The sequence below is a fragment of the Halichoeres trimaculatus genome, unplaced genomic scaffold, assembly GCF_033239565.1.
Source record: "Halichoeres trimaculatus isolate MK-OKI-2021-1 unplaced genomic scaffold, fHalTri1.1 fHalTri1_scaffold_18, whole genome shotgun sequence".
Taxonomy (NCBI): domain Eukaryota; kingdom Metazoa; phylum Chordata; class Actinopteri; order Labriformes; family Labridae; genus Halichoeres; species Halichoeres trimaculatus.
The window spans coordinates 17,533,395-17,556,673 of record NW_027437196.1 but is presented as its reverse complement, the minus strand read 5'-3'; the positions used below and the strand labels follow the sequence as shown (position 1 = coordinate 17,556,673).

General features: G+C 39.5%; 2 protein-coding genes across 4 annotated transcripts in view; both read right to left on the bottom strand.

Annotated features, from left to right (window-relative positions):
- tpk1 (thiamin pyrophosphokinase 1) overlaps positions 1-22,972 on the bottom strand; it is a 91,103-nt gene extending 68,131 nt beyond the window's left edge. For 2 of the 3 annotated variants that reach the window (XM_074693929.1, XM_074693931.1), the window contains exons 1-3: positions 22,892-22,972; positions 20,321-20,406; positions 12,197-12,271 (exon numbers count right to left, since the gene is read on the bottom strand). In XM_074693929.1, coding sequence (XP_074550030.1) covers positions 12,197-12,271; positions 20,321-20,363 — 118 coding nt within the window. In that variant the 5' untranslated portion in view covers positions 20,364-20,406; positions 22,892-22,972. The other variant, XM_074693930.1, reaches the window with a different exon arrangement.
- LOC141807807 (uncharacterized) lies at positions 374-7,226 on the bottom strand. Its single transcript, XM_074694021.1, has 5 exons — positions 7,040-7,226; positions 1,686-1,916; positions 1,265-1,358; positions 1,076-1,163; positions 374-1,003 (listed from the first exon to the last, which is right to left on the bottom strand). The coding sequence occupies exons 1-5, from the start codon at positions 7,224-7,226 to the stop codon at positions 524-526; spliced, it is 1,080 nt and encodes a 359-aa protein (XP_074550122.1). The 3' UTR covers positions 374-523.
- Positions 22,973-23,279: the final 307 nt, after the last annotated feature.

Genomic DNA, 23,279 nt, shown 5'->3' with positions numbered 1-23,279 from the left:
TTAGAAGTCAGCCCAAACTTTGCCCCTGACTTGGTTGCATGCTGTGCATTTCTGCATAACCTCTGCCTCACCACCAATGACACCATTGAGTCGGACGAACACCTCATCATTGACAGTGATCACCAGGGTCCTCTGCAACACCCACCAGGAGGGCTGGAGACAAGTGGCCGAAACATAAGGGACAGGATGGCTGCAGCTGTTTCTGCTCCTGAACTCCTACCACAGCACCTGCAGGAGCATGATTACGTTTGAACCCCCACCCACTTTTTCATGGGTGTGATTTTTTGTTGTGCTTGTGTTGCAACCCTTTGTTTTCATTTAAACAAAACAAATTTGTGTTGAAAGAATGAGTCATAAAAACAGTTTGTTGCATTTATTTTTTTTATTTTAACCCAACACTGCTGGTGTACAACAAAAATGTCCTCATTGAAATGAGAGAAAAAAAATTAAGGAGACAAAAAAAATAAAAAAATCCAGCTTGATCACTCTGTGCTTCTGTGCTTGTGTATGTATGGGGGGGGGGCTACATTTTTTCCACCATTTTCTCAAATGCCAACAAAAATCGTTCATTCTGAGCTGTCAGCTCAGAATGACGCCTCTCCTCTTTGTCTGCTTCCTTCACAAGAAAATCTATTAAAAAGTCAGATTTCCTTTTGTGTGACTGTGGAGCAGTGGAAGGAGCGGGAGAAGGAGCAGGAGAGGGAGCAGGAGAAGGAGAAGGAGAAGGAGCAGGAGAGGGAGCAGGAGAAGGAGTGGATGACATTGGGCTGAGGGGGTTGACGGTGACTGGGGAAGGACAGGAGCCATGAGAGGTAGAGGGTGCCTGGTCATCTGAATTTTTGGAGAGTATGGTTGGCTCTGGTAAGCTGGATGAGATCAACACTGGGGGGGAAATGGAGGGTCGTGAGCCCAGGGCCTCGTGAAGGTCTGCATAATAGGGCCAGGTACTCGCGGTTTCCTCCCCTTGGTCAGTACCTGACCCAGTCCGTGGCCTTTTCAGTTCCTGGGGATTAATTATGTGAAGTTAAGTCTCACCCAACAACATCAGTCTTGGGCCACAGACACAATAACTCACCTTATATTTTTTTTTTAAGTTCTCCCACTTCTTTGAGGCCTGTTTAGGAGTCACCTTCCCCTCAAGCCCCATCTCCTTGATCAAAAACCTAAGGCACAATAGAAAAGAAGGGGAAATATTTGATTACAAAAAACAGTTAGACTGAAACAAGAAACAAATTAATTTCACTGGGATTGTGCAGGTACTTACTCCCATGCCTCTTTTGCTGCGTTTCTTTTTTTGGTAAAACGGGCATCATTGACAGCTCGGAGCTGCACAAGCTGTCTCGTTTTTTCAATTGTCCCTGCAAAATCATTAAATTAAAAGCCATAACAATGACAACAAGCTACATCATATTTAAAATAATCTTAAGTGATTCCACAAGTGTCTCAATCCTATTACCATCTGACATTTCAAAACAAACAAATTAATTAATGTGGCCGATTGTGTTCACATGTTGAGGTGCCAGGGCTACACAATCAAATCAAAAGTCAGCATAATCAAATCAAACGTTAGCATGAAGTAACATGTTTATTTTACTGAATTTTTTTTCAGGTGTTTAATCCACGTTTTAGTGATTTTCTATCAGTGTGACAAAGGTGTGGAACATATGGACACACGCGGCACTTACATTTATATGTTGTTTCCTCCTCCATTATGCCGTTGCACTTCCTGCCAAAGTCCATGGAAGCCTGCATCGATGCAGGCTCGCTATTTGAGGGCTGAACGGTCCACTCCCCCTCCGCACTCCGTGGAATGGGACGGCCCTTAATATGGCGGACCCTCCGCGGGGACGCGCAAACGGAGGGGTAGTGGGTAGGGGGAGTGTGTAGGGGGCGGTTTGGGATTGAGCCCTGGTGTCCTGAGGCCAACCATGTATGTTCACAGGGCATGCATACCTACTGTCAAAACACAGGTGATTCAGTGAGGCTGATTTGCTGACATTAGCATTTATTGATATTCGATAATGCTAGCTAGCTAGGTAGCCATTAACTGCCAATGTTACTGCATTACAGGTGGAAGTGTAAGGAAAAGTTTTTCCATATGGTTGAATTCACTTCTTCCTTTTTTGGTCATATTCTGATGTCTTGTCTTTTATGGGTAAAAAGCTTAGATACTGTTTCCCCTGTGTATTGTTGTGTTACTTCCCTTCACTGTTTATGAATAAGTAAGTAATAAACCTTTAATAATTTCACTCCTTCTTACTTGACTACTATTTCAAAGGGCCATAAAAAGAGAAGCTCAAGGTGCACATCAGGCTGAGTTTTAAGTGAAAACGACACATTTTCAGATTCGTTAGCTTGCAGTAAAGTTAGCCAGCTTTATGAAACATAATTTTGAATGACTTAGGAGTAAGTTTTAGTCCTGGTTTTGCAGTTGCAACTTTTTTATTGCTCTAATGAACAGAATATTTAGTGTCATGAAATATGTCTTGATTTTTGGAGATAGACCATGTGTTATATGTTTTTTTTTCAGGGCCGATACCGATACTGATTATTCGTAGTCAAGGTCAGCCAATAACCAATATTTGGAGCTGATATTCATTTGCAGTAAAAGTGAAAATATTTGCATTTAAATTACAGTAAACTCCAACACTTAACTTTTTAAAAATGCCTTCATGAATGTTTATAGAACAGCTCCCAGGCTAAGCAGCATGACTTGTTAAGTTAAATGAAAACTTAGAAAAATTAATAGCTTTCTAAAGATTTCAACAGTAAATAAAGTAAAAAAAAAAAAAAAAAAAGGCTCTGTGTTTAACCAACCAGATGAGGCCAATGTAGGTGGGACAATGCTAGAGACAGAGTAGTGACTGCAGACAGAGGGATACGGCTGCATCTGAGCCAGAATTACAAAGGTATAAATCGATTTCTTATCGGCTGTCAGATTTAAAGAAAAAACAAGGCTGATGGCGATATGCCTCAAAAGGCCAATAATCGGCCCAGCAAAATACCTTTCTATTCCTACTTTGTTTGATTGTTGATCAATTGTGAACCAGTAAAATTCAATTGAGTAAATCATAATGTTGTATTCTCTACATTTATATGAAGGTGCAAAACTGGAATGCATCTGTACAATGTGGGATGTTAGTGTATTTTTTTATACAAGTGTAAAGGAGCAAATCCTCTACTTGAAGGTTTTGGAAAAGCACCATTAACATTTCAATGTTCATTTTAAGAATTTCAGCTTGTATCCTAAAAAGTTATGAGTCAATGATGAAACAGTCAAAATGATAGTTTTTACCAACAGGGATATTAAACCCAACCTATTTGAGCATGCAATACAGATTGGTACAGGCTTTTGTGATACTAAACTTTACATGTGTAGGCTGACAAAAAAGTCTTACATAGTTTTTTTTTTTTTTTTTTCAGAAAAATTTGTCACTCACTTTAAATCGTCCTCTGACACCTACCCACCCACAGCAATGCTAGGCAACAAACTGTACTCCATAGATGGTCAACCTTATTTTGTCTGCTTTTTGGGGTCTTAGAGAGACTTCAGTGTTGACTTCAATGTGTTTCATAACAAGTTAAAAAGCCCTCACAGGAGTTTCACACACAACTGAACAGATTATTATCAGATCCACTCTGAAATACCGGTGCACACAGTGTACCACTCTACGTAATTTAAATATCTCAACATTCATACACATGCTGTACTATCAGTAAACAAAATGATTCCTCCTACACACGGGGTATCCCTCAATACTTACTATTTAGGCCTTGAGTGAATAAAAAGAAAGAGAATGTAGATTCATTTGCATCATTGTAAATAAGACACTTATATACAGGGTAGTGCTTCTACTCCTAACCTGGCAGCCACCTGCTGATGTTGATGTTTCTTCGGCAGGAAATGATTGGAATGTAAATGACTCATTATCTCTGACAGAGTGCAAAGGCTGACAAACTTCACAAAAGACAACTTCTGGGAAAACAGAGAAACTGTTACTGGAGCCTGGTGATGACAGGCTATCAGTCAGTATCTGTGTGTAAGTACATACACAAACCCACGAACACACTCAATGACATTCAGATCCAGGGTTCTTCATTTACTTACTACTGTCAATCATATATTCAACTCTGTTTGCACAGTGTGTAGTAAAAACACACACAAAGTCCCACTGAAATAGAGAGAATTGATGAGAGTCTACCGAGAGTTGCTTATAAAGTAAGCTACAAACAGCAAAAACAATCTTTCAAATTGTCAACTTATATTTGAATCATTTCCCATTATGTGCTTTTCGTGAGCACATTTATCTCCCAGAAGGCAAATCTCAAGAATATCAACGAAAAAGTACAGGTTGGTTCTTAGTTTGCATCAAAACCTCTGCGCCACTGTTTCAGACAGCCATTTTTTGTCTTTTTCACAATCATATCTCATTTTATCTGCAGATTTTTCTAATGCAAGCTCCCACCTCACCTCGAAAGAGCATCTACCAAGAAACAAAGAGGTAGTGTATTTTTTACTGTAAATTACTGCAGGCAGTGCACTGAAAAAAACTGTTTTTTTTTTCCCCACAAGTGTTTTGGTCTTATTTTAAGTAAAAAATTGTCTTGATATAGCTGATATGAACCACATTCACCTGACCAGTCCAGAAGATAGAAACATGAACTATTCCAAAATCTGTTTGGCACTAACAATGGGCTTGTTAAAGCAGTTGACCAACACCAGCAGATGATACTCCAAATCATCAAAGAGAGTGAAAATTTCGACTGGACTTGAAACACCTTGGAATCTGTGCCTCTTCACTCTTTCTCCAGACTGTACAACTTTGATCTCCAAATGGAATACAAAATGTACTTTCCTCTAAAACAGGGTGTTAGACCACTGAGGACCAGTCCAGTTCCTTTTCTTCTGAGTATACGTGAGCGGCTTCTGACAATCCTGAACATTTCACTGGTATCAGGACAATCATTATGAGTTTCTTTCATTACCTCTTTCTTTGGTTTTCCACTTCCTGTTTGGTTATTATCTTCCCTCATCCCTGATCACTGGGTCCCTCCCTAATGTGTTTCACCTGTGCCTTGTTCTGTGCATTCACTCTCGAGTGTTCTCTTTACTCCCCGCCAGATGATCACTTGTGTATTCTATAATTTTCCAATATTCTAGTTTTCGTATTCCCTGTGTGCGACCCGTTTCTGATTCTTGTTACTGTTCCTGCCCAGCAACGTCGTACCTCTGCTTTACTGATTACATTACTTGTATATCCAAGCATTTTCTGATTAAAGACTTTGCTTTTGGTCAGTCTGACCCCTGCGTTTTGAGTCCTCCAGTTTGAGCCTGTTACAACTGGAGAATAGGTCATGACACTGTGGCTATCAAGCCACTAAGTCTGATCGCCTTACAATACAATAATCAATAATCAACAGTCAGAGTTGTTAAAGTTTTACCACTGTTCATGACAGTAAATTATCCTACATAGCTAAGCTGTTTCAGTAGTCACTGTAAAAGCTCATGTAAAGGTTGACGTCCTTGTCTGTGTAAGCTTTCATAACCATACATGAGTCTGAATTTCAAACAGTTGAGAATGTTTCATCTGTTTTTTGAAGCTTCAGTTCTCAACACTATTCTGGGATTCCAAATTCACAAAAAAAGCAAAGCCCGCTCAAAAGTTTGTCTTCACTCGAAGAGAAACTTTTATTTAATTCCCGTGGGAGCGTCTGTCTTTGTAGATCTCTCAACATTCAATTTGTCTCCTTCACAGTCAAAAGGAAAAAGTGGGTAAACTGAGCTGAACTTGAGGGAGATTACCTCTTCATCTGCACTCTATCCACATCAACGCTGAAGACACAATTACCGACATTCACCCAGTGAAAACAAAATGTTGCTGGTGGTTTGAAGTACACCATGATTGTAAATGCAACGCTATAACCAGATTAAAAAAAGGAGCCAAACAACAAAACACACTGAATACGATGTGACGTGAAGCTTGTTGGTGACAGGAGCTGAGCAGGGACAGTAGAGACAGTCAGAGGAGATGACCTTGTAAGTTGACTAGCCTGATAATCCCTCCCTGCAGGCCTCACAACCAACTCCTCTTGTCACTCATTCTGCTGTGTGATGGATACATACCCTGTGCAGGAGATAATACACTTCCACATGCACAGCACTAAACCTGTCATTCCCCTGCTTTTTATCATCTATGTTGGGTCTCATACAGGCAGGAAGCACGCTTGCATTCCCCACAGAAACACACACACACACACATGCATTGCTGTGGGGTATATTCTATTCCATAGTGAGCCAGTATTGATGAGGTTAGTGGGAAGGATTAATGCCTGTCAGGTTGGGGCTTTGGCGCAGTACAGGAGAGGGCAAACGGTCACAGAAAGCGGTGGAAAGATTATTATCCTTATTATGATGCCTAGACACCCTCCCTTCATCTATCAGTCCACCACCAAACCTCCATCTGTCACCCTGTCTCCTGATCCACCCTGCTCCCTGCACCTCGCCTCCAATTTGATTGATTTCCTGCAGAAAACATCCTATTTTCTTTCTCTGTTGCTCTTTATTCGCTTTGTTGTCAGAGGGGGCACAACTCTCTCTTTCTCTTATACAGTTGATAAAATGCTCTGAATCAATATCAATCCATCCTTGCAAACTATTTCAAACTTTAAATTCTGAGCATGTCTCTTGACTTTCTGTAAAGCATGTGTCTGAAAGCAGAAGTTTGGGCAGTGTGGTGTGAGACAGCACAAGCTACTCTGTGATGTTCACATGCTTCTTCAACAAATGATCCAGCCTTGTTTTTGTCTTGTAGAGTGAGAAACAGAGTTGCTTCCACTGATTGCTTTATTGATCTGCTTTTTTTGTGTTGTTACACAAGTGAGTAAGTGAAGGACTTGTAAGTCAGTAAATGAGTGGCTGATTCGGTGAACGAGTGAGTCTGTGACTGACTGGATGAGCCAGTGGGTGACTGATGGACCCGATGAGTGTGAGGGTGCGTGAGTGAGATAAGCAGCTTGATCCCCCTTCTCAACATCACACCCGGCACCTGTAAATGAGTTTCCCTTTGATCGGCGTTGCGCTCTTCTGGCTTCCATCGCTCCTTCACTTCCCCGCTGCTCCACTTCTCCCAGAGGTGATGAGGGAGGGGGCCCAGAGGCAGCACATCAGAGGACCTAAGAGTGCCATGTTGGATGTGTATGTCGTTTGCGTGTACAGCTGGGGACATGACTATAGGTGGAAAGCCATCTGGGGAGTGACACGGTCATGCGCAAACCGACATCTGCTTATCTCATAAACAACATTAAAAATACATGTCATAGCAAGTGAGGGAGGTACACTTGCTACCAGCATGTTTACCAGCACACTGCCAGAGATCTGTGATATGCCATTCACGCTCCAACTTCATCCTGTCAAAACTTCTTCAAGTCCCATGTGCACTGCTGCCAGGAGCCAAAATGATCAAGAAAGCCTCCAAATTCTGACATCCGCACCATAGCACAGCTTTCGGCACTTTGGAAGCCACCAAAAAAACTTTTTTTTACAAGTAGACTTATGAGAGGAAGCAAATATCTGATGACACTATCAAGCTAAATCATATTTTCAGAGGGCATCTGATTTGTACATCTTTCTCACAGTGGTCACCTAAAAATGCAGGTGGATATAGATGATTTGATGCAAAGTTTGCTCAAGGATCCTGCTCTGTTCTAGTTAAAAGTTTTGAATTGGAAAATAAAATATGAGAGAAACAATAAGCCAAAGGAAACACAACAGCCAGACAACGCATCAACGTAAAACTGAATCTCTGGGGGATAACCACATCAGTTACACTCTGCTGATCTGGTCACAGTTAGCAATCAGATATTAAGCCAGAAATATAATTCCATACACTGAGGAGGGTCAGTGATAATCAACAGTGCGGATACAAAATCAAAAGTTTAATATTACCCCACACTGATGGCAAACACACAATTTGAGTTGTATATTGAAAAACTGTCTCCAATTGAGATGTCGATTGCACGGAAAACAATATAAATGGGTTTCTGAATGCATTTCACATCATATTACAGCTACAATTTCCTGAAAAAATAAGCAATTTTATTCTAGAGAGCATTGTGTAATTCTTTAGAAAACTGCCCTCTCTTTATTCCACATGGACAATGTCTGACTTACACTGGATGTAGAAGCAATTAACCCATTTGCTTTCCTTCCTTTGAGTGCTTCAATGTCTATTCTTTAATTCAATAGTCTACTTTTCTTCAGGCACAAGGCAGCCATGGTTGTGAGATCGGACAAGGAAATTGCTTTATCTAGTGGTATTTAACAGTTTCTAGAGGTCTTCAGATATAAAGGTATTAAATCATAAGTGTCTGTCTTGCCTTGTGATTGCTGAGCAACAGAATGAACTCAGATTCTTCTTGGGTTTTTGTGGAGTTGATAAGAATATTAAAGCTGTGCTCATCTGAACTCAAACAGATGTGGTTTTAATCACGCCCTCAAACTTCAGACTTTTTTCTGTTTATTTACTCACACTAGGCCTTGTTCATCAAGCGTTCCTGAAATTAAGTACTAACTCATTTGAGTGTTGACATTACAGAACAAAACGGGTCATGTTTGATCCTTTATTATTATTATTTTTACTTTTAGGACATTAGTAAAGTTCCTGCCTGTGTGAGAAGTTTTAATCTGTCTACCAAACAGACTTCAATTGAGCAGCAGCAGAACTGCTCTCCATAGTGACTATTTCTGATTAGTTAATTATGAATGTCTAAAACCAAGGCTAGAACAGTTTTGAAATTTACACAAGTTTTTACTCTGATTTAATTTTTCATATCAATTTCAGTCCACTTTCAATTATCTTTTTATGCTTTTTTGTTCAGTGTTGTCTTTCTATCAGTGAAAATGCTCAATTTACCTTTTGTTTTTATCAGTTCTACTGTTAGTTTTTAATTGTTTACAAACTTTTTAGGGGCAAAAAAAGGGAATGAACATAACTGAAAATCAACAATTGAAAATACTGTATTCACACAAGTTGAATGAACACAGCTGTCTACAAAACACAAGCAAAAGGGATTTTTCAGGGAACAATCTGACAACAGCTATGGAATAAATAGAATAAGGAGGCGAAAGGAAATAACACTCCAGCTCCTGAGACTGACCATAGGGGATGTGTGAAAAGTCCGGTGCCAAATATAAAAACTAACTTTTCTATTTAGTTTTTTTAAGCATACAGCATTTCAATAAGATACAATTTTTCTTGTTTTAGTTCAAGTTAACTTTTTTTTTTTGTCAATCTAGTTTTCATTACTTTGTTGGCTTCCTTTGATCCAGGTGTCTGTAATGTATAACTTCAGTGAATCTAGGTTATGTCCTGCCAGCGCTCATCTACCAAGCAGAGCTAACATAGCATCATTCTTCATTTTATTGATAGACTCAAGTTTGAACAGACCACTGCAGAAAAACTGCTGACTGTAGGTTGATATGAGCCCCTGTGTTAGCCTTTAGCTCAGGCTGCATCACTCTCCTGTTTAGCTTACTTCTGCTCTTCTGTCCTTTTTCTGTCTGACAGTCAGGCTTCTGTGTCCACCAACCCTACAAAATTAATCCTAAAAATTGTTTTCAGCAGAGAAAAACACAGAACTCTCTTTTTACTACTAAACTACACTAGCCAGCGTGGTGTTGTCATAGAGACTATGGTGAACTGTAAACCAATCCAGTCCTGCTTGCCCCAATCAAGAAGCTAAGAAGTAGGATTTTGAAATAACCTCTAACCTGTAAATCTGGTGCTGATAATCTCATTTTAAAGGAAGAATTACAAACAGGCATATATCCAGAAGGGAGACTTTTGCAAGATCACTTAGAAACTTCTCACAGCCCTTTTAACATAAAAATAAACGAGTACTTACAAGTTATGATCATTGCTTCTCCTCTGACTCTGGATTTTAAACCCTTTGACTCTAATTCAATGGGCGTGAGACCTTCACTGATGACACCTCTCAATGAATGTGTGATACTTTTCAATCAAGCCTACTCGTTTGTCCAGGTCCAGCAGCACTATCTCCATTATTCAACAACTGGTATGTCACACAAGAGGCATCCACTGTACAGCTGCCCCTAGCTTTAACATGGGAATTTCTTTATCTTACTTACGATCTATGTTTACTGAGATCCACAGACATGACATCCTGCATACTTATGGATCAAACAAAGTTTTAACTTTCCTGAAATGTATCAAAAATATTCAAGCTGGCTTCTTCCTCTCTTCAGGACACACATTCAAAATCTTAATTGTTTTATTCACAAATCTGTTCCAAATTATTACTATCTTGGCAGATTTAAGACCTGTAAATGACAAGTCCATCAAAACTTAAGTGTTTTCTCAAAGCAAACCATGTATATTACCTAATGATAATCCTGGCCATGGAGGTATATCTCCTCGTCAAACAAGGACAGGTGATTGCAAACTAATCCCATGATTGTTCTACTTCTCTTTTTGATCCTGTGTGACTTTAGAGGGTGCACACTTGTGCACTTTTGTTGTGAAAGGAGAGGCATTTATCTATGTTAATCTAGAAGAGCCTTGGAGAGTATGGCAGTCATCAAATTGAGAACAAAGGTGCAACCAGTGGCAATGTTTGAGAACAGGGTAGATCTGCCTCATAATTTTCTTTTGAGCCTTCTATCTTTTATAGCGAATTATGCTGCCGAACAAGGTCCTTACTGTCCTGATTGCAAAAAGTGTGAATTGTCTTTTTTTTAATTTTCCAAACCAGCCTGATCTGTCACATTTGTATTTGATGGAACCACTCACAAACTGCATAAAAATATGTTAATCCAGAGTTTTCGCTCAGCTAGTTCTGTTCAGTCAGACTCTACTCCTGATCAGCTCACCGGGTTTAAAGGAAAAACAAAGTTGTAGACTCCAGGTTGAGATGACACTGTCTGGTTTAAAGGCTCAAAGTCAGCTTTGCATATTTAAGACATCACAGTCAAGTAGCATCAACTTATCTCTTAAGAGACACCTCAGGGAGTCCAGGGCTCTGAGTCCCTTTAAAACCCTATTTTTTTCTTTCATTACCTCACTTTTGTGCACAATTTGGAGTGCTTTGAATTTCTTTGTCTTTTTCTATGACCGAGTCATGGAGTGCTCTATTAAATTATTTTCATACCTTAGATACCACCCAGAAATAAATGTCTTGCTGTAAATTTCTTCTTCTGCCCATTTGTGTAAAACACGAACACAAGCTATTTCCTGTACTTACCAGACAAATCCCCCACACTGACTGCTGTGGGAGGCCTTAGAGTCATGAGCACCAGCAGCACAGAGACAGTGCTGAGGCTTGATGTGTTGTGACTGGAAAGCCACAGTCTGAATTCAGGAGTCTAAGGTCTAGTGGGTTTGTTTATATCGACCCCGTCTCTCCCCTACTGAGGGGAATGGACGCTTACTGCTATCACCGTGTTCACATTATTTACCAACCAATTATCTGTGGTGTATATAGACACACTTGAATGAGTCTGAATGGATGTGCCAGCATTTTACCTTGAGACCTTACAACTGCTAAAAGCTTGCTTTCAGAAGGATTTAGCATTTGTTATGGAAACAAAATATACAGTTAACTCGCTGGCTCCGAGCAGTGAAAGCTGATGACCTGTGAAAGTGTAAAATGAAAAGCATTCAGGCTGTTTACATTTCAAAGCTCTCATTTGTTCACCTAAGGATGATATAAGTGAAATAACCCTCTGCCTGTTGATGCTTGTGCCATAAATAATCTAATTCAGATACCATAATCCAATTAAATCATGGTACAAAAACGTCATGGTCTCAGTTGCAGAAAGATGACATTTAATTTCTAGTGACTACTGCCTACTGGCTTATTTTTAGGTTGTACATTTTAGGTCATTCAGCTACAAGAGAATAGGATAAAAAGTCAGCATTGCAGACAGAAAAATTGTTATTTAAGGGAAAAAAACTTCAATTTTTATAAGAAATCACAAAGGGAAAGTGTACAGCGGGCAGCGAGGGGGCACGTTCATATTTCAGCAACATGGCAGCAATTAAGACTGCATAACAAAGGCTACACAGGCAACAGAGCACAGGCTAGTGAGTGTAAAGACAGGGGAACATGCCCAGTGCCAAACTCATACAGACAAGAACAAGGTGAAAAAAAAGGTGCTGTTTGATGTGTGAGAATATACCTTTACTCCAGAGGATGTGTAGGTAGTCTTTATCAAGAGGCTGGTTCAGGATGATCAGACAGATCCTCTGTGTGCCTGCAGAAAATGAAGGGGTAGAACCAGGAGAGGTATGAATCATACAGTCTGACAATGACAGATGATAGCGCTTCAAATATCTACGATGAAACATGACTGAATGAATATTAAAACTCATTCAAAGAGTAACTGAACACCCCAACAATCCGTATAAGCTGGATCAAATCCTCACATTCAAGTGAAAGTATTCAAATTAATCAGACCATGCTAGAAATACTAGTGACTGTCCTCTACAGGAGACACACAGCAACTACAAATGATTGATTTATGGTAGAGTTTAAAATTGCAAGTTTATAACTTAGTTAGCATTTTCACGCTGTACTTTGGAAGATTTCCAATTTAAGCTAGTTGGTAACTTCTTTTGCATGTTTGCTTTAGCTCCCAGTCTTTGTTGGGAGACTCCCTGTTCCACAAATCCCCTTTCTTCTCATTGGCCAGCCCTTTGAAGGCCTGTTGCAAGCTGAGCTTCAGATCTTGGTGTTTAAGGCCCGCCCCTACAACATGTCATGAATCACTAAGGAAATCCTTATGATTTAAGCAAGTCTTATGTGAGGATCTCATGATGCAAGTGGCCACAGGGCAGTTGCATTGCTGGATGGAGTCAATGGTAAAGAGAGTACCTCCTGAACTTTTTCAAAAGAAGTGGCAAGTGCCTCATCGTGACCTGAAAGTCAAAGACATTGTTCTTATTAAAGAGCATACTCTGACAAAAGATGAGTGGTGATTGAGACTGGTGGTTGAAGCTGCAGAAAGGTCTGATGGGTTAACCCGCAGGGTCAACGTTCAAGTAGAAGATGAGAGGTTGGCAACCAGAAGTGTCTGGAATTGACAGACCTATTCAAAAGCTGGTGCTTTTACGTGACAGTGATTTAAAAAAAAGGTTTAGAATATGACATATAAGATCGTATATATTGTTACCATGTTTGATAAGTTGTTTCTTAGCCTGTCTGAGGCCAAAGTTTTTTTTTCTTTTTAAAATCATGTTGTGCTTCTTAGTAATGTGCATTGCAGTGGTCCTTCACCATAACTTTATTTGGTGGGAGTGTAGGTGGCCGTAGGGCGGTTGCATTGCTGTTGTGGAGGTTCCCGGGTGGCCTGTGTGCTCGCAATTGGCATAAACTAAGAAGGTGTGTCTCACACACCAAGCTTGCCTCAGCGTAATAGGCTTGCCTCATGTGTCGAGAGGACATCAGCAACAGTATGTCCAACTGTCTTTATTAAAATGAAACTCATTATTGTTTAAAAGTTATTCTTCCTTGAACATACTCGTCTGTTTCAGGAAAACTCAAGAGGGAAAATGATGGCTTTGAGTTCATTTTGAGGCCTCTCTCCAGAAAGCACGGCACACTTGCAGTCCTGGCCAAATGAACCAGACTTTAGGGTTGAAGCACGCTTAAGTACAGTACAGTTTGACAGTGTGACTGCCTCTTCAGTCACTCACTCTATACCTGCCAGCATTGGACTTAAAGCAAGGTTGGTCAGAGATCAGAGGTGATTTCTTGTCAATAAATTAAGCTACTGAAATTCCAAGTTGAAAAAAGCACATTCATAGCGAGTATGATTATGGTCTCAGTGGGTTTTTTATGAGTTTTTATTAACAAACTAAGAGCTGTGAAAGTTGTGAGAGGATGTCCAGGACACATGAGAGGTGATTTAGTATCAACAAATTTAAAAATGAGAGAGCTATTGAAATTTTAACCTAAAAAAACCTGTCTTTTTAAGGCAAAATGTTGTTGATGACGAAGATTTCCTGAGTTTCTTTTTAGCATTTTGTAGTATTTGATGTTGTGATATGTTGAGGGCTGTTACCTTCTAAGCTAGCAGTGGATTGAGGCGTCTATGTAGAAAAACAAAAAAATTATGAAAGACCTCCATTCCTATAAGCTGCAGGGGGGGGGGGGGGGGGGGGGGGGGGGGGCACTCTAGTCTGCTTTCGAAACTTGAGAGCCCTGGTCCTGTGCTCTGTAGCACAGCATAGCTAATATAGTTTCATCTCTCCAAATACAGTTTTTCATATGGATCATAGGAGGCCAAAGTAAGCAACAGTGAAGGAAAATGTTAAGGTTTCATGAAATCTTGTGCATCACCTTATGTCCTGAAAAAAAATAACTTCTTAAATTTATTCCCTCAAGTGTAAAGAACATTCTGGCTTGGCTGAGAAGGTGTGAAGAAAAAAATGTCCTTTGGGTTTGTGACTTTGTTGCTGCGGCAGTCTTGATGTTGTTAAAAAGTTCACATCACTGGAAGGTCATTTCCAATAGGAAAGTCAACCCCAGCAGAGTATGGTAAAAAGGAAGAGGAAGGGGGGATAAAGAGGAGACGCAGAGAAGGAAGAAAAGAAAGGAGGGCAAAAGGAGGGGTAGGTGAGGAGGGGGGAGAGGAGGGGTAGATTTGTCAGTCTTGTCTCTTAATTGGCTGTAGGTGTACAGAGAACAAAAGACAAACCCAACCAGGCGTGACTTTTCAGATAACCCCTCGTCACACCAACACTCACCTTGGCGCACACACACGCATGAGGAGGTGCGTGGCCTTTAATGCACTCCGTTCAAAGATATGTCACCTTGGGGTTCTTTAAAAAGTGCTAGACAGCATAAATACCACAAACACACACAAACACACACCCACAGATTCCAAGCACACAACCAAGCACAAAGATACTCCAGGAATAGACATTTATAATTAAATGGTGAAATTTAAAAGGCAACCCATGCACAGAAGGGGTTTTAAAATGCAGACATCCAGGGGCTGTTTTTTTTATTCTCCATCGAGAGTCTTGATAAGCAATTCCTGCAGAGATTAAACGTAAGTCGCAATAGAAATACAACCTAAACTTATCTAATGGGGGGTGGGAAGTGTTTCTCTGCGCAGTGCAGTTGGGAAATAGATATTTAAAGTGTATAACAGAGGGAGTCTTAATCACATGTTTTACCTTTGATAGCAAGGGAGGATTTATCAGCAGAAGGAAATTATCAGGAGGATGTGTATGTGTATGTCTATGTCTATGTATGTGTGTGTGTGCTCTGCTCTGCTCTGTTCTGTAACCGTCTGGGGCATTATTTGCACACCCTGTGAAATCTTAAGAATAAATCTTGGATTTCTACAGTGAGCAAACTCAAGAGTGCAGCAAGTAATGCTAAGCTAACGCATTTAGGTAAACATTTGTTTCGATGGCTGCTTCAGTGCTGCTGATAGCCTCCTATCCGGTGTTAGTGTCTTCTGACTGACGTTGGCCTTTGTGTGTTATTGATTTTCCAGCTGTACAAGCACAGAAAATCAACACTACCTCTGAGTTTCTGCTCAACGCGTATCAGATGCACATGTGTGAGAATGTCAAGTATATACAAACATATGTACACAGAAGAACAATTACACTGGCCTTTGTAGTTTAACAAGCGGATTATAGGGATTGGAAACAATCAGAGGAGAAGGAGAGAGAGATACACAATGGAAGAAGGAAAACACATTACAACAAAAGAGCAGGTGTCAGCTATAAGTGGTACAAAATCCAGTTCTATTCAGGCTCTGAAGATAGTATATCAGCTAACAAGGATAATACTGTGTGCTCATATTGCGTGGTCTATTAACTGATACTCTGATAAATTTAAATGAGGGATGGGACTGAGTACACTATGAAGAGCTGTCATAAGAATTTGTTAATCTTACTGTTAAATAATACAATTCAAATACCAAAATAAAATCCTTTTGGAAATGAACAATTATATATCAAACACAATGAGCTGGAATAATGTGTCTGATGTGTAAAAAAAACTGTGAAACTAGTTCAATATAGCTTACTCATATAGCAAATTCTTGCTATTAAAGTGTATCACTTCTGAAACAAGTCAAAGTATCACATGAAATCATAGAACAAAACTGTCCTGTTCATACTAGTAATTTAGATATATGCCCTAAAGTGGGCAGTCTATGTTCAGGTGCAACATAAGGCCACTTTCCTAGGGATGGGAATCGATAACCGGTTCCTGTGGAGAATCGATAAGAAATGTTTCAATCCATCAATATCGTAGCAGTACATTCAGAATGGTATAAATCACCTTATTTACCAAAATAACAAAATAGTGCAAGCTTGATGCTAATGTATAGGGGAAACTGCATTTACATGCTAGCAGTTAACATACATCAGTATAACTTCAGCTTCAGAATGGAATTTCAACTTTCATCACAGAAACATATCACATCAACTCTTTGTAAAAAATACTGAGAATTTTAGATGTCAAAAGCTAACAGGCAATTGAAAGGCCCATTGCTGACTTCATAACTAAAAAAAAGCTTCCAAACAACTTAAAACATTGCTATAACCACTTTGAGACACTAGATGGCCTACCTGAATTATCAATATATTGCAACAATCAACATCACATTGTGTGCAATTTTTACCTGTTTCTGTATAATTATGCCCAGAAATATCCAGACTCAGGGACCAATTACATTTTTTTCACTTACAGTTTAAATTCAATTAAATGCTGTTGACACAGAAAATTTGTAAAGCTACTTTCTGTACCAAGAATATATACAACAGGAATTGATAAGGGAGTCGATAAACAATCTTATCAATCCCCATCCCTACACATTCCTGTCACTCCCCACCCCCTCCGTTTCTTGTTCTACACAATGTACTATTTTCTCCAATAAGGGAAGAAAAGTGCACAAATATGACTTAAAGAAAACAATAAAAAACACAAAAGTCCTAAAATCCATAAAAGCATACAAAGAAAAAGTGAGTAAAAAAAAAAAAGAGTCCACCCAAGTATCATGCTCAGTGAATGCCAGGGTTGGTAGGTTGGTTGGTTTATAACCTAAATCTACATATTGGTATGTATCACTTTTCAATCTCTTGTTCAGCTTAAACTCTTTTGACAGTTTGGGGTTGGATGTGCGGTGAAACTGGAGTTGTAGTCAAAGCAAAATATTCAACACCTGGTGAAGCATTCACTGACGTTGCAAGTCATTGGTGGGAGCCATATTAGAAACGAGGCTTTGAGCTTCTTCATAGTTACCTATAGGGTCAGAGCTGTGCCTCTGATTGGGCCAACTAATCTTAATATCTTCTGAGTTAAAAACTATTTACCCCTTCCTTTACAGTGTGTGCAGATTGAGACAGAAGCCATTTTTGTACCAAGCTGTAAACATTTTTATTTCTGCTTTAAAATCATCTTTTTGGCTTGGTGTTTCAATGGTTTCCAATTGCCAGCCTCATGCGGAACCTTGACAAACTTTATTTTCTTTTTTGCACTCAATCTTGTCTCCACAGCCTCTTTTTTTTGTCTTTGATCTTATTTGATCATCACAGCTCTCTCAAGAATCAGTTCCTGGCATTGAACTGTACAATCTTTGGGCAATCCCTCAGCCTCCTTTATTACAGTAAGAATGTTCAGGAAATAATTTCTTGTTTGTTGAAAAAATGTTCCACATACAATATTACCTCTCAAAATAAATGAAAAACTTCCTTAGACACAGCTAAAAAAAAAAAAAGCAGAATATGATGGTGGGAGCTACATGTTCTAAATGTCTCCAGTACAGGCCAAAACATTGTACCATCCCCTTGACCTTTATATCTCTGAATAAAACCTTCCCTCAGGCTTGTATGAGTTTCCATCCTCCACATTCACTGACCACAAGGGAGCTCACATAAACACTGACCTGAGATTACCAGCTGAAGGCAGCAAAGAATGGCAGTCAGAGCTGACCATCTGGAGAATTTTCTTCTCTGAGTATTGACTGATGCACACTTTTTGGATTATAAATCTTGTAACCATTATGTGAATAAATGCCCCAGGAATTGAGTGAAGAAAAACACCCAACAGAGTTGATTTTGTGTCAAATTGAGTTTGGTTTTCCAGTTGGTTTCTGAACAAAGAAAATTCACAAGATGACAGGGCTTTCATTCAGGAGCAAGATTATTTATTTTTAGAATTACTTCAGTGATCAAGATGCCTCTTCAGTTGTTTTTTTCCCCTCAAACAACTAACATAACAAGCAAACACTTCAAACTCTGCTTCTGTGAAGATTCATTATGTACGCAGCAGAACAAAAAGGCTACAGAGAAGTGCATCTCATACATACACACGTTGTCATGAAAGTGCAAGTGATTTGTTTTTGAGTTTGAATTCCCCTAAGATGGCTTGTGTGTCAGAGTGAGGGGGAAGAAGCAGAAGGAGCAAGACAAGTGTGACAGTGATGTGAGCAAGTGTGTGTTTTGATCAGACACGTACAGATTCTGCGTTTGTGTGTGGGTGTCCTACACTCAGCAGTAGCTCGAGTATTAATCACTGAATGCATAAATAATGGACGAAGCCATAGTGATGTCAACGTTTGGCTTTTAGATATCTTTATCAAGCATCAAGATCAACATACAGGTCTTTGTCATGTTTTATTGGCTAAGCAGAAGTGGGTGGATATGGATTTGAAGTTAGAGTGTGTAAGAAAACAAAGCAAACAACATCTTGAAAGCATTGCTGTTTGCATATGTTGCTAGAAGAAGTAAAAAAGAGCTACTTAAGCCTAATTTTTTTTTGTACAGTAAGATAGTCTTGATGGTGATGGTGGTGACCAGAGGAATATACTGACCATTGAAGCAAGGGATGCGTGCATAAAGTAAACTGAACTAAATGTTGTCAACTCTGCTAGCTGGCTTTAAAACTAAGACTGACATTCTTTTTGGTAATCCTGGAAACCAAATCTTTGGCCTCTAAGAGGAGCGGATGCATCCCCCTTATTTTTTTTAATCACTGCACTGGTCAAAAGCCAGCATCTAGAGATGTAGCAGTGCCCATATAGAATGGGTGGTTAACACATCTGAAAAAGGTGCCATAGGGAACAAGACACAGCTCATCAAGCAACATATGCTGCCATCCACACAATAGCCACGAATACATGGACCCAAATATTTCGCTCGCATTCGGTTTATTTGCTCAAACGGAAAGAATTTAACCGTTGTATACACCTCATTCAAGAAAAGTGCCAATTCGAATGGACATTTCATCGCTTCCACAGGGGTGGAATATTCCTTTCCCCAAACCCCAAATGAAACATGATACCCCAATTAAAGGGCAACTCCGTTTTTTTGACACCTGAACCTTATTTATAGGTATGTGCATGCTCATATTCTCACTCAGACAAACATCACAAGCCCACCACCTGTTCGCATTGAGTCGTGGACGTCCTCCTGTTTGTTGTTATCGAGCCAGCTCTTCATCTTTCTCCCTCTTCATCCTTCTTTCATGGAGCTCCTCGTCCGTGTACTCAGACTCAAACCGGTAAGGATAACCGTCAAACGTTTGTTTACCAGGTCAGCTCTGGGTCAGCTGACCCACCTGAAGACGGTAGACGAGCTGACTTTATGATAACACTGGCGATGGATGAAAAAATATAGCTGAAATGAGCGATTTTGCAGAGATTATGTCCCGCACTGAAACTCCCTTGCCGTGGCCCCCGCTAAGTGCGGCTAAAATCGGTTGGATCTAAATAACTTCTGAAGGACTCCGAGCTGCACGATGTTTGTCTGAGTGAGAACATGAGCATGCACACACCTATAAATAAGGTCCAGGTGTCAAAAACCGGAGTTGCCCTTTAAGGTATCATGTATCCACTCAAACGGAAAGTTGTCAGGGTACGTTCTTTCAGCAAATGCTCAGATATGACGTAAGACCCAACTAGAGACGCTCCTCAATTTTTACAATGGTGGCAAGCAGTCAGCACTGAACTGCTACGGAAAGTTTGTTTTTGATCCAAACTTTGAAAGTTTGAAAGTTATTCAGAAAGATTCTTCTCAGAAAGATGAAAAACTCCTCATGTAACCGTGGCTAATGTCTTGGATATTTAAGCAAGAGGGGTTGCCAAACTATGTTCTACATACATTAGTGAGTCCACTTCAGAAACAAATACCTTATCACACAGATATCTGTGTTATAGATTCAGATAAGACAGATATCTATTCTCCATATCAGTCAGGCTTCATTATAAACCTGCAAACTTCACTTGTTGAATCTAAATATAATCGCTTTAGGGGTCTGTGTGTTTGAAAGATGGTACCTGAGGGCAGGAGACAGTCCAAAGGCGTCATCTCTTCATCCATGGCCAGAATCCACAGGAGACCTTTTTTCAATCAGCTGACTCACCTGGAAATGAGGAGGGACAGACAGATACTGTTGCTATTCTTCTTGTGTTTATCTTTTTCATTCATCATTTCCCTCTTTTCAATTTAAGGAAGTCAATTAAATCCGCTCTTATCAGTTACCCAGCACTCCTCCAAGCTAATTATTCTCACTGACACATGCGGACTAAATATAAACACCATACAGCAGACTTGAGCATGATAACAAAAAGTGGATATCTGTCATTCAAGATACAACAGTTTTTTTTTTTTCAAAAGGGGTACTGTGCTTTTTCTTTTTAACAATTCAAACTGTCCTTCTAGTACCCTGTATTGTTTTCAGCTAAAAACCCCCCACTTTTTTTTAACTAGTGTTTTGGAAAACCCTTATTTCACCCCCTGTCTGAAATGCTATGTTTCCACTACTGTCTCATTAAGGCTCCCTGCTCCACAAACACCCTTTCCGATGGGTCAGGGCAAAGGGCAGACCTTGGTGGCAGACCTTGGTGTTTGTGAGGAACCACCACCCCCCAACATGCCATGAACAATTCTGCGGATCCTTGAGCCATGGCCTCATCATTTCAGAAAGTCTCATGGGTTAGAGTCAGGGTTATATCTTGTGCTATCGTTAAGACTGTTTGACCAGTTGACAGACAGTGTCAGGAATTTCTAGAACATAGTGGTTCAAAAATAGCACATTTAGTATGAACTTTCATCTTTAAAATACAGGAAGGAATTCTCACCTCTCTTGAGGGCTACAACTAAAATTTTAAGTGAAAAGTTAAGTAGTCATTGTACAGCCATTCATTGGCATCAGAATAAATTACACTAAAGTGAATGAAAATAGCAGAGGAAAAAACACAACATTTTTGAGATGATTTTGGTGGCATCGTTTCATACCATCAAATACCATATAATGTACTACCTAAAAATCAAAATGCAATGTTAACCAAAAATGACAGAAAACCCTCTGGAGCCTTTATGATGATGTCAATATCAGAGTGCAACATAGTATAATTCAATTTCCTCATATGGGCTACCATGTTATTATTTATCATTTTTAAGTGATATAGGATTGCTCAAGCACAAAGACAAATGATTATACTGTTGTCATTTATGGGGGGCAATTTTTTCAACTGTTTGTTATACACTATTGCCGAAAGACACACCACTATCAAATCATCAAAGTATCATAAATGGAACTCACCTGATCAAAAAATGTTTAATGTTTAATTTTTAGGGGCAGAGCCCTTACATGCCAAAGTCCAGTGTGTCAGTCACAAAACTGAAATATGCACATAGCAGCTTGCGGTGAATCATTCTTGGCAGAAAAGTTTAATTAGAAACTTTTGAAGCTAAATTACACATTATTTGAACTCAAACTGCCAGCTGTGAAAACTCTTTTAAATTGTTTAGAATAATGAAAACTTGTCAGGATGTTTTGAGCTCACCCATGGCCTTTAAACCTGACCAGTAGATAAGAACAAGAAAGGAAAAGAAGCCTGTTGAAGCCTGTTGCAGCAGAATAACAACCCAGCCTAATTGAAACATTTAACTTATTCCTGCTCTCAACAATCATCAAACACATTCTCCTGCTCACAGACCCTGTCTAGTTTATTTATGCTGGAATATGTAATTTTAAGCATTAATATTGCCACGCTGGACCATTAAATGGCAAATAATTAATTTGAGCCACACAATTGGAATCATGTCAACAGTTTACGATGTTACAGTTCACCCCCCAAAATAGAAATTTTATGCCGGAAAATAAAACTCAGGAATTCATAAGCATTTGACTGTGTATAACTTCACTGCATAGGGTTAAAATGTATAAAAGCTACCATTTTATAACTTATTTTCGTCCTGAAATGATACAAAAAAGGGTATTCATCTGTGACTGCAAACCACATCACTGTCAGATTAATTCAGAATTTGGCTTACCTCTATCTCTTCACTTTTAAATGTTTCCAGTAAATGCACTCAAGTTAAACGACACAGCGCAAATATGTTAAATATTTATGTATTTTAAATGTATATCTTTGATCCACCACGACTGATCACACAACCATCGTTTTGCATCACTGGTGTCCAGTAATCATCCACCACATGTTGTGCTGTTACTGCACGTGAGGACAGTCAGCTCATTCAACATCAGAACCGTTAACGTCATTAAACAACCAGACTGTTCACTTCACCATTACCTGGCTCTGTTGAAGCTGTTGAGGCACGCCAAAGTCGACTACACCCCTAAATCTTGAACTTTGAGTTTATAAACTGCTGCTTTTCCCTCAGTTTCCCAACACATTAACCTCCTTAGTGCAGCTCTGCACTGATACAGTGAGACAGGGGAGCGATCAACACAGACACACGAACATTATTTACATGTAGAAACTGAAATATTCCGACACAATTAACACACGTCCGGACTCTACGTCTACAGGCGAACACACCGACAACACTAGATAAAACTGTCATCAGTTAACTTTGTGAATATTTGACCAAAAACTTACAGAATGAAGCGACTTCCGCCATTGATATTGTAAACAGCCAAAGACAGCACACAGGGAGCAGAAGTAGAGGGGGGATTTGCTACGGCGACACTTAGAGGTCAAAATTAGTATTGCACCTGTCTTTCAACAGCAAGCATGTGAACCCGAAATGCTTCTCTGAATGAATATCCAGGGCACTGATTCTCAGTCCGTGCCTCTCGAGTCACATGCGGCTCTATTATGACTAATTATTGCTCCTTCAAGCCCTACTTGGAAAATAAACCCAAATTCACATTTATCTATCCTTTTTGTTAAATATTTTTAGTAATGCTATTGTTAAAATATTAAATGTATGCTCCAGTTTAATCCATGTATGTTTTACTTATCTTATTGTTAAATTTAGCTTATA

Excerpts from the sequence above, each read along its gene's own strand:
- LOC141807807 (XM_074694021.1), bottom strand. The coding sequence starts at position 7,226 with ATGTCCCCAGCTGTACACGCAAACGACATACACATCCAACATGGCACT. Across the intron at positions 1,917-7,039 it reads AACTCATTTACAGGTGCCGG|GACACCAGGGCTCAATCCCA; the intron begins GTGTGATGTTGA and ends GGTTGGCCTCAG. Across the intron at positions 1,164-1,264 it reads GCAGCAAAAGAGGCATGGGA|GTTTTTGATCAAGGAGATGG; the intron begins GTAAGTACCTGC and ends ATTGTGCCTTAG.